Here is a 15,000-nt window from a genome sequence, read left to right as displayed (position 1 = left end):
AGGGTTCAGTACTCAGACTGCCGCATCTGAATCCCTCATTAGAAACTGTTCAGATCTGCTGCTGAGAGGATGTTTGTTCGGGTCAAAATGGATCAGGCTTAAATCTTTAGCGGTATTATAATCAATCTACAGCTCCAACATCATAACTGTTATCAGTTTAGTTTCAGCTCATGCATTATTGTGCTTGATCATTTCCAGTGACGTGAGCCCGCATGACAGATTCAAGGTGTGTCTTGTTTGAAACACACACACACACACACACACTGCTATGACAACCAGATTAAGAATGTATACACCAGATCATTGCAGTAACTACACGTTTAGTTTAAGAATGTATACACCAGATCATTGCAGTAACTACACGTTTAGTTTACAGCTAAATACAGTACATAAAAGCTCAGAGGAGACATGCTTTGCCTGATGTTGTTCGTGAATATTCTGATAGACTGATAGATACTCCAGTGATGGCGTGGGTTTAGTGATGTATGTCCGCTCCACATGTCCTTTCTTATGTCTTTATGATTATTATCATTCATTCACTCACTCATTTTCTTTTCAGCTTAGTCCCTTTATTAATCCAGGGTTGCCACAGCGGAATGAATCGCCAACTATTCCGGTATATGATGGGTTCAGCTGCAACCCATGTCTGGGAAACATCAACACTCATTCACACTCATACACTACGGACAATTTAGCCTACCCAATTCACCTGTACCGCATGTGTTTGGACTGAAACCGGAGCACCCGGAGGAAACCCACGCAAATACTGGGAGAACATGCGAACTCCACACTGAAATGCCAACTGACTCAGCCGAGGCTCGAACCAGAGACCTTCTTGCTGTGAGGCGACAGCACTACCTACTGCGAGAGCCTAGATGATATGATGCCCTCAGTGTCATCCCTCTTCAGAGTAAAACTGGAGTAATATGTGTAAGCCAAATGATTTACTTCCTCAGGATGTCCACAGCCAGGTCAAAGATCATGGAGACCTCTTGAGTGGACCTGGAGTCTTGAAGGATTGGAAACTACCGTTTAATGAGGTATCAGTAGGGCCAGACAGAATCTGCGGACGTTTCTCGCTATTTCTGTGGAGAATTTAGTAAAAAGTCTGCGGATTTATGCAGGGATGATTTTAGGAGTATCATTACTAATAACTTAATATATGACATAAAAATAATACCTTTTTAACTTTTATTTATTGTTCACAATGCAAATCCACTTTTTTGGTAAACAAAGCAAGTCTCTCGTATAATATCTCTACTGAAAGACAGAAAATATTACTGCTCAAACTAAGAAATCAGATGAACATTGTCATATTAGTCAATATTAATACTGAAATAAATATAAAACTGAATAAATATACATTTACACGAGTAAATAAATGTGTGTATATTCATTTTTGGATAATTTCACAGGTCTGGGGTCAGCTCTGAAGTGGCTGTCTGACGTTTGTATGTTTGAGATATTGAGATATCGAGTTGTACGCACACACATGTGGAGATTTTAACCAGTCAGGTTCAACACCTATATGTATGACGCAGTAATGACGTTGTGTGAGAGTATATCTGTTGTTGATGTGTGATTGTAAGCAGAGCGGCCTACAAACTCATTTACAAGTGTTGTATCGGTAAACTTTCTTTAATTGAATGTCAGCCTTCTTCATCTGACACACTGCTCATTATTGGGTTCAATCTGTTGGTTCCTCTACAGCAGTAACCTGTGGTGTATTGTAGTATAATATACCCTATGGTTGTCGAAAAATACCACAACAGATTAATGTAAATGCTTATTTAGTATTTAATTAAGCATACATTTTTCCGTGTGGCAATACTGAATTCGGTTTTAGCATAAGAAGAAATAGTGGTATATCGGTAAAGACATCGAGAATGATAATAAGTCAAAGCAAGAGACTGCTATACTTAATCAGGGGATTTTGGTCTTATATTTCCAGAACTTCCCTCACCATCATCTATTTTAGTTTTACTTTGTTATTGTATTCATTTAACTGTATATTTTTCTTTTGTAGTTATTATTATTATTATTATTATTATTAATAATGTCGATGTGATGATTGTGAATGTAAATTGATTGTTATCTCAGTGTTTTTGTGTAATTCTCAAAGTCTGTTATTGTTTAAGAATTGACAACAATAAAAGACTCGTGAGTCATTTGATTCATGACTCCCTATGCCTTCCGTGATTATTTGAATCATAATAATTATTTAAAAGTTGCTGTGTTACCATAGCAACTGTAAAATCACCTAATTAATTCACGTATCTTTCTATGGTATGGTTCAGTATTTGCTTCATGTGGGAATACTAAATCAACCGTGGGCTACACAATCGGGAAGTGACTCGTGAGTCATTTGATTTATGACTCCCTGTACCTTCTTGGTCATTTGAATCATAATTAATATTTGATCGACAGTAAACATATCAACTGTAGAATAACCAAAACAGATTAATTCACATACTTTACTTTAGTATGCTTCAGTATTGCTAGTATATTTTCATGCGGGAAGTCAAGTGACTCGCGAGTCATCTGATCTATGACTCCCTAGATAATTCGATTCTACCGGGTTTAAAAAACAGTTCGGATCAATAAACAGTATACTTTTAGTTAATAAACAGACTTACCTCCCTCTGTCGAAGCGGCAAAACCCGAACAGAAAGCCTTTGCACAGGTGCAGGTTGTCGCAGGCAGGGCAGTTCTGAATCCGACACAGGCGCACTTTGGTCCGGACGATGACTCGCTTCTGCCCGCTGAAGAAGCCGACCGTGCAGGACTCACTGCGGCCGATGAGCAGATCCAGGACATCTTGAGCCTCATCATACATGCCCAGAGCCGACAGCAGATCCTCATAGGCGATGGAGCCGTTATTAGCGCAGATATTCTTAATAATCGCCGCCTCCGTCATGCTGGACAAACGAGTCTGGACTGCAGTTCAGTTCAGTTCAGTTCAGTTCATCATCTGATTCTGACGGCAGACAACACGAAAGGAAAACGAAACTTAAAGTCTAGAAGGGATACAGCTAGCGTGTGACACTGTAGAATATTTTTTTACATTACCGTGATGGTTGGGTTAAGGGTAGACGTTAATAAAATACAATTTAATGTGTAATTAAAAAAATAGTAATATTAATAATTCTTGTTGACTTCCGGCCGCAGCTGTATCCCTCCTACCGTCAACCATTCAAGCAAGTAAATTTAAGTCTAGAAGGGATACAGCTGCTAGCATAATTTTTGTGACACGGTACAACAAATTCCCACTATTATATACTATTGTATGTTTCTTTAAAACCGGTTTTAACACATTTGTAATCTGTTTTTGATAATTCTTATTCTTTGTTTATATTTTCCATACTTATATTCTATGCTTCTTTTATTAAATTGTTAATGTAAAGCACTTTAAATTACCCGTGTGTGTGAAATGTGCTATATAAGTAAACTTGCCTTGCCTAAATAATAGTTTTACATTTATAATTGTCGTGATCTTCCGGTCGCAGCTGTAAGCATTGTAGCAGCAGAAGTCTAGAAGGGATACAGCTGCGGATACTCACGTCAGGATATCATACTCTTTGTTACACTGCACAACAATAATTAATATTTTTACATTATTGTGAGGGTTGGGTTTAGTGTTAGGTAGATGGAGACGTTAATAATATACAATGTAATGAGTAATTTAATAAATAACATAAATAATTACTGTTTACATTACTAAGGAAAACGAAACTTATCCCTGCAGGAGGAGCTGGAGTAAACAGCGCGCGTTACTGTGGCGAAAGGTCGAACAACAGCAAACAATCCAAAACAACACACTACAGAGTTGATCAAGAGGATTACAAACATCAATAATCACTATAGTACATATTATCTCCAGTAAAGTGTAATATACTAAACCAAGTCAAGTCTTTAGGTTATAAATAATAATAATATTTAAATTATTCACCCTGCTTATTTATTTTTGTATTATTTTCACAAGTGAGGTTTAGCCGAGCAAGGATTTTTCAGCAGTAATTCCTATAATAATTCTTATTCTGTGAAAATTCTTATTAATTTAGGTTTGGCTGGATAAAATACTGTTTAATTAAAAGCTTATATCTATCTTTATATATATGCTTTACATGTTCTATAACTACTATTTTCCTTTATAACACTTCATTTCTGCATCTTGTTTATGTACACTATAAACAGCAGCTACGCTAATTATTTTCTTTGTTCTCTATTTCCACTTGGGGATACTCATATACTCATCCTGAGGCCTCTAGAGATTATGCAGCGCCACTGATGCGATCCAAGACCTGCCAAGAAATGATGCCAAGGTTTCCATAATCCTGGACCAGGCCGTATCCTGAGCAGCTGCTGTGGTGGTCATGGAGGAGTGGAGAGCATGAGACTGATTCCTGTAAGACCCCAGTGACTGACAAGTCCCCACATTAATCCTGTGGACCAGTCTGAACACCCGCCGGTGGGCTTACTCACACCTGCAGTTCTCCATGATGGACATCCAGCGTTCTCCAGCCTCCGGCGCCTAGACTGCAGCTCCGCATAGGACATTTGGACAGAGGTGAAATGGTCGTGCCCAACTGAGCCTGGTTTGTCTCCAGGTTTTCTCCTTCACTTTGGTCAGTTGGTGAAGTTTGTTCCTCCACTGGCTCCACTGGCTGGATTTGCTCTTCAGTGTTTGGACTCTCAGCAGTGAAGATTAAACCACACTGAACTGAACTTCAACTCTGAACACTGGAGTTTACTAGACCTTCCATGTTAAGCTGCTTTGACACAGTCTACAATGTAAAAGTGCTATAGAAATGAACATAGCCCCCTTAGGAACAAAACAAACTACAGTATTTGGGTCATTTGTTTAGATCACAATAGTTGTTGGTTTCTCCATAGCCACTGTAGAATCAAAAACAGATTAATTTAAGTACTCTAATATTTACTCTAGTATTTTTCATTGATATCAGTGGCTTAAGCAGGTTTTTTTTAACAGGAGCTAAAGTAAATCATGTCGGGCTCGTTTTTCTCACAGTTCTGACTTTTTTCACAGTTATCATTTAAGTTTTGTTTTAATTCTTGTTTTTAATCTTGTTAATTCTTTAATTCTTGGCAGAAAAAGACATCATAATTAAATTAAATTAAATTAATCACAGCTTTTGTGTTTGCACAGTTTCTCCACTAGGAGTCAGTGTGGGTCAAGATATGCTGCTCACCATGATGCACCTTTGCACTTTTACTTGTTTTAGGTATTATTAAATCTATTTTTAAAATTTTGATGAGAAATTATAATAGAATAGATCACTGCATACATTTATTTTATATGACAAATTAAATTATAAGAACACATATTTAGAGAAGTGTTAACCCCACTGAAATAAATAATAACAAAGCCATTTAAAGGAGATTGCCATTAACGCACATGCATGTATATACTGGTCTGAATGCGGTAATGACCTAGACTGGGAGAAAGTTGGGTTTTTGCCTCAGAAGGGTTATTTGTTACCAATAAAATAAGACAATTATTCTGGAATAATTCATACATTTAATGTCAATAAAACTTGCCTCTCTGATTAAAGATGGGTTTTTTTGCTCTTTTTAGTTTACATCTGGAAAGGTGTCTGTGTTTATTAAGAAAAGAAACACTTGACAGACAAAGCTGCGCACTTTATACACAATATTTCTGTAATCGATGAGTCTTGAGGACATTTGTGATTTTTAATCATTTTCTTTTTATTATTATATGTCTACTATCTTATAATATCTCTCTCTCTTTATATATAAATATATATATATATACACACAGTTGAAGTCAGAGTTATTAGCCCCCCTGTTTATTTTTTCCCAACTTCTTTTTAACGGAGAGCAGATTTTCCCCAACACATTTTTAAACATAATAGTTTTAATAAATCATCTCTAATAACCAGGGCCGTAGTGGACATTTGAAATGTGGGGGGGGTTGGTTTGGCGCTGTATGAGATCATATGTTCATATAATTATTAATTACTTGTTTCTAAATGGACTGTCTCTAAAGGCGAGGGGGACATATCCCCTCCAGTCCTCCCCGCTACGCCCCTGCTAATAACTGATGTATTTTCTCTTTGTCATGATGACAGTAAATAATATTAGACTAGATATTCTTCAAGACACTAGTATTCAGCTTACAGTGACATTTAAAGGCTTCACTAGGGTAATTAGGTTAACTAGGCAGGTTAGGGTAATTAGGCAAGTCATTGTATAACAGTGGTTTGTTCTGGATACTATTGAAAAATATAGAGCGTAAAGGGGCTAATAATATTGACCTTAAATGGTGTTTAAAAAATTAAAAACTGCTTTTATTCTAGCTGAAATAAAACAAATAAGACTTTCTCCAGAAGAACAAATATAAGAGGAAATACTGTGAACATTTCCTGAATCTGTTCAACATCATTTAGGAAATATTTAAAAAAGAAAAAAAAAAAATCAAAGAGGGGTGAATAATTCTGACTTCAACTGTGTGTATATATATATATATATTTAAACATGTTTTAAAATAAATGATGTTTTTTTTAAATATATATTCTGCACATGCATTAATATCCTAACTAACACTGTTATTGTCATGTAGCATGTATAAATATACATATATATATATATATATATATGAGTATATTTCATGTTTAATGTCATTTAAGCCCATATAATATTATAGGCTATACAACATGAAACTTGACACACATGCATGGCCACCAGAATCTATAAATAAGTCAATGGAAATGTACGTATTACTCAATATATTTTAATCTATGTGACTTCACTATGGGTTAATTGGCTCTTTGAAATGGGATACCATCAGCAGGGGTAAACTATAATGCTGTATTATTATTATTTAAAACGTGATGTGTCAAACTGAATGAACTAAAGGGATATTTTTATGCAAGTAAACATTACACGGGCATTTCTAATAACTCAAATGACAAAATATGGATGTAATATTGTCGTATTGCATTTTACATTTACATTTACATTTAGTCATTTAGCAGACGCTTTTATCCAAAGCGACTTACAAATGAGGACAAGGAAGCAATTTGCACAACTATAAGAGCAGCAGTGAACAAGCGCTATAGACAAGTTTCAGGCGTGTAAAAGTCTAAGAAGCAAAAACATTAGTAGAATTTTTTTTTTTTTTTTTTTTTTTTTTTTTTAATAGAGAGAGAGAGAGAGAGAGAAAGAGGGCTCAGTTAGTGGTATAGCCAGAGAGGCAATTGCAGATTAGGAGGAAAAGTGGAGACTAAACAGTTGCGTTTTTAGTCGTTTCTTGAAGACAGCAAGTGACTCGGCTGTTCTGATGTAGTTAGGGAGTTCATTCCACCAACTGGGCAGATTGAATGTGAGAGTTCGGGAAAGTGATTTCTTCCCTCTTTGGGATGGAACAACGAGGCGACGTTCATTCACAGAACGCAAGTTTCTGGAGGGCACATATATCTGCAGGAGTGAGAGCAGATACGAAGGAGCACAGCTAGAGGTCACTTTGTAAGCAAACATCAGAGCTTTGAATTTGATGCGGGCAGCAACTGGAAGCCAGTGCAAACGGGTGAGTAGCGGAGTGACATGTGCTCTTTTGGGTTCATCAAAGACCACTCGTGCTGCTGCGTTCTGAAGCAGCTGAAGAGGTTTGATAGAACTAGCTGGTAGCCCGGCTAGCAGAGAGTTGCAATAGTCCAGTTTGGAGAGGACAAGAGCTTGAACAATGAGTTGAGCTGTATGTTCAGATAGGAAGGGTCGGACCTTTCTGATGTTGTAGAGTGCGAATCTGCAAGATCGGGCAGTTCTAGAAATGTGGTCAGAGAAGTTCAGTTGGTCATCAATCGTAACTCCAAGGCTTTTTACCATTTTGGATGCAGTGATGGTTGCTCCATCCATCTGGATTGAAAAGTTATGGTGAAGGGTCGGGTTGGCAGAGACTTCAAGCATTTCCGTTTTCATGAGGTTAAGCTGGAGATGATGATCTTGCATCCAGAGTGAAATGTCTGACAGGCAGGCTGAAATGCGAGCTGGAACCGAGGGATCATCAGGGTGGAAAGAGAGGTATAGCTGGGTGTCATCAGCATAGCAGTGGTAGGAAAAACCATGTTTCTGGATGACTGTTCCTAAAGATGCCGTGTAGATAGAGAAGAGAAGTGGTCCAAGCACAGAGCCCTGAGGTACCCCAGTGTATAGATGCTGTAGGTTGGACACCTCTCCCCTCCACGACACCCTGAATGACCTGTCCGAGAGGTAGGAACTGAACCATTGAATAACAGTGCCTGTGACGCCCAGTGACTCAAGCGTAGATAGCAGGATCTGGTGGTTTACAGTGTCAAAAGCAGCTGATAGATCCAGCAAGATGAGGACAGATGATTTAGAGTCTGCTTTAGCCAGTCTGAGGTCCTCCACGACCGAGAGCAGGGCAGTCTCAGTTGAGTGGCCTTTCTTAAAGCCAGATTGCTTGTTGTCCATGAGGTTGTTTTGAGTAAGAAAGTCCAGGACTTGATTGAACACTACTTTCTCCAAAATCTTGGCCATGAATGGAAGCAGGGATACCGGTCGGTAGTTTTCAAGTAGCGTTTGATCCAGGTTGGGTTTCTTTAGCAGAGGGGTTACCCTAGCCTGCTTAAATGAAGTAGGGAATAGACCAGAGTCAAGAGATGTGTTAATTATGTGAGTCAGTGTTGGTATGACTGCAGGAGAAATGGCTTGCAGGAGATGAGAGGGAATGGGATCTAGCGGACAGGTGGTTGCATGGCTTGATAGCACGAGATTGGACACCTCAGACTCAGAGAGCTGGGAGAAAGAGGTGAGCGTGTGTGGTGTTGGTGGTGTATCTTGCGTGTTTGTTGTAGGTGCAGCAAATTGAGCACTGATTTTTGCAGTTTTGGTATAAAAGAATGTAGCAAAGTCATCAGTAGTGAGTGTGGAGCATGCGGGTGGAGGAGGAGGGTGAAGGAGGGATGAAAATGTTTTAAAAAGCAAGCGAGGATTGGTGGCACTGTTGACTTTCTGACGGAAGTATGTCTGCTTTGCAGAAGTAACCTCAGTCGAGAAAGAAGACAGAAGAGTTTGGTATGTTATGAGCTGTTCAGGATTTTTTGTTTTTCGCCAGCTTCTCTCAGCAGCCCGAAGTTTTGAGCGATGCTCACGGAGAACATCAGAGAGCCAGGGTGCAGGAGGACTGGCTCGGGTTGGTCTGGATGTCAGAGGGCATAGTCTGTCTAGACATGATGTTAGCGTGGAGCAGAGTGTATCAGTTGCACTGTTCGTATCAAGTGCAGAGAGTTTGTGTGTAACAGGAATATTTGTTTTCCAAGATATTAGTTTTTGGACTGTGATCTTGTGTTTATTGTTCTAGTTTTGGCTTTGGTACTGACTAATCTAAATTATATGCTCAAATATTATATAATATTATGTGATTCAGGCAGCACGGTGCCTCAGTGGTTAGCACTGTGACGTCACAGCAAGAAGATCGCTGGTTCGAGCCTCGAATGGCTCAGTTGGCATTTCTGAGTTTGCATGTTCTCCCCGTGTTGGTGTGGGTTTCCTCCGGGTGCTCCGGTTTCAGTCCCAAACACATGCGCCATAGGGGAACTGATCAACTAAACTGGCCGTAGTGTATGAGTGTGTGTGAATGAGTGTGTATGGGTGTTTCCCAGTACTGGGTTGCAGCTGGAAGTGCATCCACTGTGTAAAACATATGTTGGAAGAGTTGGCGGTTCATTCCGCTGTGGACTAAGCTGAATGAATGAATATTACGTGATTCTGTTTGAAAAGCTTGATGACCAACATGCCAAACCTCGCATTGGTTCCTGAAAGCAGCACACAAACAGCGGCCCGCCCGTGTCACTCAGTAAATTTATTGTAGATCTGAATCACATTTTCACCAGCATTCCAGCAACCCCACGCTTACACCACCCGCACAACAGCTCCTCCTACAGTACACTCACCGAAGACAGAGAGAAAAGCTGCACCAACAATTTCTAGAAGTGATTTGTTTGGAAAAGAGAGCGCCGCTCGTCAGTAAAATGATTGTCAAGTTGAAATATAAGACTATAAAACTGAGAGCAGTGCAGAGAGTTCAGAGGTCAGAGGTCAGCCTGAGGTCATCAACACTCCTCCTTCACGTAGATCTGATCGTCTGTGTCTGACTCCAGATGCTCCAGACGCTCCGTCTGACCGCTCATGATCTCATCCGGCGTCTTCATGAACCTGCGCGCGCACACACACACACACACACACACACACACACCGCAGACAGAGAAAGTGTGTGAGAGAGAGAGTGTGTATGCGTGTTGGTGTATGTGTGTGTGTGTGTGTGTGTGTATGTGTGTGCGCATGAATGAGTGTTTAAGTGTAGGGGTGTATTTGTTGTTTGTGTGTTTGAGAGAGTGAGAGTGTGTCTGTTAAATGTATGTATTTGTGTGTGTGTGTGTGTGTGTGTGTGTGTGTTAGTGAGTTTGAGTTGTGTATTTGTGTGTGCGTATACTTTTATTAGTATGTATGTTTATTTGAGTGTGTGTTAGAGTCAGTGTGTATTTGTGTATGTACTTTTGTTAGTGTATGTGTATTTGTGTGTGTGTGTGTTGTGATTTGTGTGTGTGTGTACTTTTGTTAGTGGATGTGTATTTGCGCATGTATGAGTGTGTGTGTGTGTCTGAGTCAGTGTGTATTTGTATGAGTGAGTGTAATTTTGTTAGTGTGTGTGTGTGTCTATTTGTGCATGCATTAGTGTGTGTGTGTGTGTGTGTGTGTGTGTGTGAGTCGGTGTGTATTTGCATGAGTGAGTGTGTAATTTTGTTAGTGTGTGTGTGTGTGTGTATTTGCGCATTTATTAGTGTGTGTGTGTGTGTGTCTGAGTCTGTGTATTTGCATGAGTGAGTGTGTAATTTTGTTAGTGTGTGTGTGTATTTGCGCATGTATCAGTGTGTGTGTGTATTTGCGCATTTATTAGTGTGTGTGTGTGTGTGTGTGTGTGTGTGTCTGAGTCTGTGTTTTTGCATGAGTGAGTGTGTAATTTTGTTAGTGTGTGTGTGTGTGTGTGTGTGTGTGTGTGTGTGTGTATTTGCGCATGTATCAGTGTGTGTGTGTATTTGCGCATTTATTAGTGTGTGTGTGTGTGTGTATTTGCGCATGTATCAGTGTGTGTGTGTATTTGCGCATTTATTAGTGTGTGTGTGTGTGTGTCTGAGTCTGTGTTTTTGCATGAGTGAGTGTGTAATTTTGTTAGTGTGTGTGTGTGTGTGTGTGTGTGTGTGTGTGCGTGTGTGTGTGTGTGTATTTGCGCATGTATCAGTGTGTGTGTGTGTGTCTGAGTCTGTGTATTTGCATGAGTGAGTGTGTAATTTTGTTAGTGTGTGTGTGTGTGTATTTGCGCATGTATCAGTGTGTGTATGTGTATTTGCGCATTTATTAGTGTGTGTGTGTCTGATTCTGTGTTTTTGCATGAGTGAGTGTGTAATTTTGTTTGTGTGTGTGTGTGTGTGTGTGTGTGTGTGTGTATTTGCGCATGTATCAGTGTGTGTGTTATTTGTGTTTGTTTCTGAGTGTGTATAAGGGATACAGTGAGAGAGGGAGTGTGTGTGTGTCTGTGTATTTGTGTGCATGTTTGTATTTGTGTGAGTGTGTGTGTATGAATGAGTGTTTAAGTTTGGGGGTGTATGTTTGTATTTGTGTGTAGCTGTGTGTGTATTTGTATGAGTGTTTGTGTTTGAGAGAGTGAGAGTGTGTCTGTGTGAATGTATGTATTTGTGTGTGTGTTAGTGAGTTTAAGTTGTTGTGTATTTGTGTGAGTGTACACTTTTGTTAGTATGTATGTGTATTTGTGTGTGTGTGTGTGTGTGTGTGTGTGTATTTGCGTATGTATGAGTGTGTGTGTCTGAGTCAGTGTGTATTTGGATGAGTAAGTGTGTAATTTTGTTGGTGTGTGTATTACTGTGTTTGTTTCTGAGTGTGTATGAGAGATACAGTGAGAGAGAGAGAGAGTGTGTCTGTGTATTTGTGTGCATGTTTGTATTTGTGTGAATGTGTGTGTGTGTGTGTATGGGCATTCGTATGACTTTTAGTGTGTGTGCGCATGCAAGTGTGTATTTGTTTTTGTGTGTATCTGTATTTGTATGAGTGTGTGTGTGTCCTGACCTGAAGAGCAGTCTCTGTCCGGGCTCCTTGCGGATGATGTTGAGTTTATAGTAGTGTCTGAGCGCCCGTGACATCTTCTCATACGTCATATTGGTCCTGTTCTGTGTGAACAACAGAAGGCTTAGCTAGATTGACTGATTTAACTGTGCAGGTTATGTTAATTAGTCAGATGTGATCATCGTGAGTGGACTGCCGTCTGCACCTTGTGGTTCCCCCAGAGGCGGGCCAGGCCGTTGGGGTCCATGATGCGGAAGACTTTGGTGTCTCGGTCCTCCCAGCGGATGTAGTTCTCATATCGGCTGTCGGACAGCAGCTGATAGACATAATCCCACAGCAGCCTGCAGTCTGACGGCAAACACAACAGCCAATCAGCAGACAGAACAGCAAACACTACAGCCAATCAGCAGACAGAACAGCAAACACTACAGCCAATCAGCAGACAGAACAGCAAACACTACAGCCAATCAGCAGACAGAACAGCAAACACTACAGCCAATCAGCAGACAGAACAGCAAACACTACAGCCAATCAGCAGCCACCAAATCTGAACACAAGAGCTCACTGTGACTGAACTAGTGCAGATATCCTGCATCAGTGTACTCTATGTGTACCATGTGTACCATGTTCTTCATCATGCTGTAATGAGTTATAAAGCAGCTAATTACTAAATTAAATCATTTACGCATTTAATTATGAGGTCATTTAATTACAATTACTCCTAATGTACCTGCCTTAAATACTCTAGATAAACTGCACAATTCTGTATAAACCAATTCAGAAAGATAAGCAGAGATCTGGGGCGGAGCTATGCATCATTTAGGGTGGGGCTATCAGTCCATTCAGGAGGGGCTATCAGTCACTTAGGGCGGGGCTATCAGTCACTTAGGACAGAGCTATCAGTCATTTAGGGTGGGGCTATCAGTCATTTAGGGCGGAGCTATCAGTCATTTAGGGCGGAGCTATCAGTCACTTAGGGCAAAGCTTTCAGTCATTTAAGGCGGAGCTATCAGTCACTTTGGACAGAGCTATCAGTCATTTTAGGCGGAGCTATCTGTCATTTTTAGGTGGGGCTATCAGTCATTTAGGGCGGGGCTATCAGTCATTTAGGGCGGAGCTATCAGTCATTTAGGGCGGGGCTATCAGTCATTTAGGGCGGAGCTATCAGTCACCTAGGACGGAGCTATCAGTCATTTAGGGCGGAGCTATCAGTCATTTAGGGCGGGGCTATCAGTCACTTAGGACAGAGCTATCAGTCATTTAGGGCGGAGCTATCAGTCATTTAGGGCGGAGCTATCAGTCACCTAGGACGGAGCTATCAGTCATTTAGGGTGGGGCTATCAGTCATTTAGGGCGGAGCTATCAGTCACTTAGGGCGGAGCTATCAGTCACTTAGGGCGGAGCTATCAGTCACTTAGGGCAGAGCTTTCAGTCATTTAAGGCGGAGCTATCAGTCACTTTGGACAGAGCTATCAGTCATTTTAGGCGGAGCTATCTGTCATTTTTAGGTGGGGCTATCAGTCATTTAGGGCGGGGCTATCAGTCACATAGGACAGAGCTATCAGTCATTTAGGGCGGAGCTATCAGTCATTTAGGGCGGAGCTATCAGTCATTTAGGGCGGAGCTATCAGTCACTTAGGACAGAGCTATCAGTCATTTAGGGCGGGGCTATCAGTCATTTTAGTTGGGGGTATCAGTCACTTAGGGCGGAGCTTTCAGTTATTTAAGGCGGAGCTATCAGTCACTTAGGACAGAGCTATCAGTCATTTAGGCCGGGGCTATCAGTCACTTAGGGCGGAGCTTTCAGTTATTTAAGGCGGAGCTATCAGTCACTTAGGACAGAGCTATCAGTCATTTAGGGCGGGGCTATCAGTCACTTAGGACAGACCTATCAGTCATTTAGGCCGGGGCTATCAGTCACTTAGGGCGGAGCTTTCAGTCATTTAAGGCGGAGCTATCAGTCACAGGACAGAGCTATCAGTCATTTAGGGCGCGGTTTTCAGTCACTTAGGGCGGAGCTATCAGTCATTTAGGACAGAGCTATCAGTCATTTAGGGCGGAGCCATCAGGGCATGTCTTGTTTCTGTCCTGTTTTATCCATCCCTCAATCTTCCCTCATTTTGTAACCAACGCCCATCGTTCAACCAATCAGCTTCCAATGAAGGAAATCATGCCCCGCCCTACATTTCTTCTAATATGAGACCTATTGCATGTACATCACGATAAGGGACAAAAGGGCAATGTTGATCAGATCCATACTCAATAATCAGTGGAGTTTTAGAAAAATCAATTAACAGAGAGGGTGGGGGAGTGGCTAAGATAGCCCTGCTCAAGGGTGGAGCCTCACCTGCGATGCGTCCTATTGGCGTGGTCTGCTCGTCCTGCAGGCTGATGTGGTTGCGGTAGTGTCTGTCGTCCAGCAGGGGGAGCTGTGCGCTGAGGCTGTAGTGTCCTCCGCCGCCGCTATGCTGATGCTGCACTTTACTCTCGCGCCCGTTCTGTGGAGGTGCCGGCGGGCCACGGGCCGGGCTCAGCAGCAGCGGGTGCATGATGGCGCTGGGGAGCAGCTGGATGACCCGCGGCGGGGCGCTCTCCTCTAGGCCAGGGCTGGCAGGTGGCGGGGCATCCCGGGCAGGGCAGTGCCCATTAGCGGCAGCAGCGGGAGACACAGACAGCGGGTACGAGTCCTCCGGCAGGTGGTGGTTGCTGTCAGGCAACGGCGCAGACACATGCTGCAGGTCCTCGGCAGATGTGGGCCGGTGATGGAGATGATGAAGGTGATGATGATGATGGAGAGGCGAGCGCGAGCGGTGGCGCAGCTCTATTGTGGGCGGCTGCAGAGACACGCTGGAGTCTGTACCG

General features: G+C 41.5%; 2 protein-coding genes across 4 annotated transcripts in view; both read right to left on the bottom strand.

Annotated features, from left to right (window-relative positions):
* The window catches only part of si:ch73-252i11.1 (uncharacterized protein LOC553517 homolog), a 16,927-nt gene extending 13,935 nt beyond the window's left edge, over positions 1-2,992 (bottom strand). The window contains exon 1 of the mRNA XM_056456303.1: positions 2,637-2,992. Coding sequence (XP_056312278.1) covers positions 2,637-2,917 — 281 coding nt within the window. The 5' untranslated portion in view covers positions 2,918-2,992. The remainder of the gene's footprint in view (positions 1-2,636) is intronic.
* Positions 2,993-9,844: 6,852 nt separating this feature from the next.
* etv6 (ETS variant transcription factor 6) overlaps positions 9,845-15,000 on the bottom strand; it is a 22,088-nt gene continuing 16,932 nt past the window's right edge. For all 3 annotated transcript variants that reach the window (XM_056456300.1, XM_056456301.1, XM_056456302.1), the window contains 4 exons: positions 14,486-15,000; positions 12,344-12,486; positions 12,142-12,242; positions 9,845-10,215 (listed from right to left, as the gene is read on the bottom strand). The exon at positions 14,486-15,000 is cut by the window's right edge and continues 22 nt beyond it. In XM_056456300.1, the coding sequence (XP_056312275.1) occupies positions 10,113-10,215; positions 12,142-12,242; positions 12,344-12,486; positions 14,486-15,000 (862 nt within the window). In that variant the 3' untranslated portion in view covers positions 9,845-10,112. The remainder of the gene's footprint in view (positions 10,216-12,141; positions 12,243-12,343; positions 12,487-14,485) is intronic.

This window comes from Danio aesculapii, chromosome 4 (assembly GCF_903798145.1).
Source record: "Danio aesculapii chromosome 4, fDanAes4.1, whole genome shotgun sequence".
Taxonomy (NCBI): domain Eukaryota; kingdom Metazoa; phylum Chordata; class Actinopteri; order Cypriniformes; family Danionidae; genus Danio; species Danio aesculapii.
The sequence above is the reverse complement of the archived record's forward strand: the minus strand, read 5'-3'. Positions and strand labels throughout refer to the sequence as shown.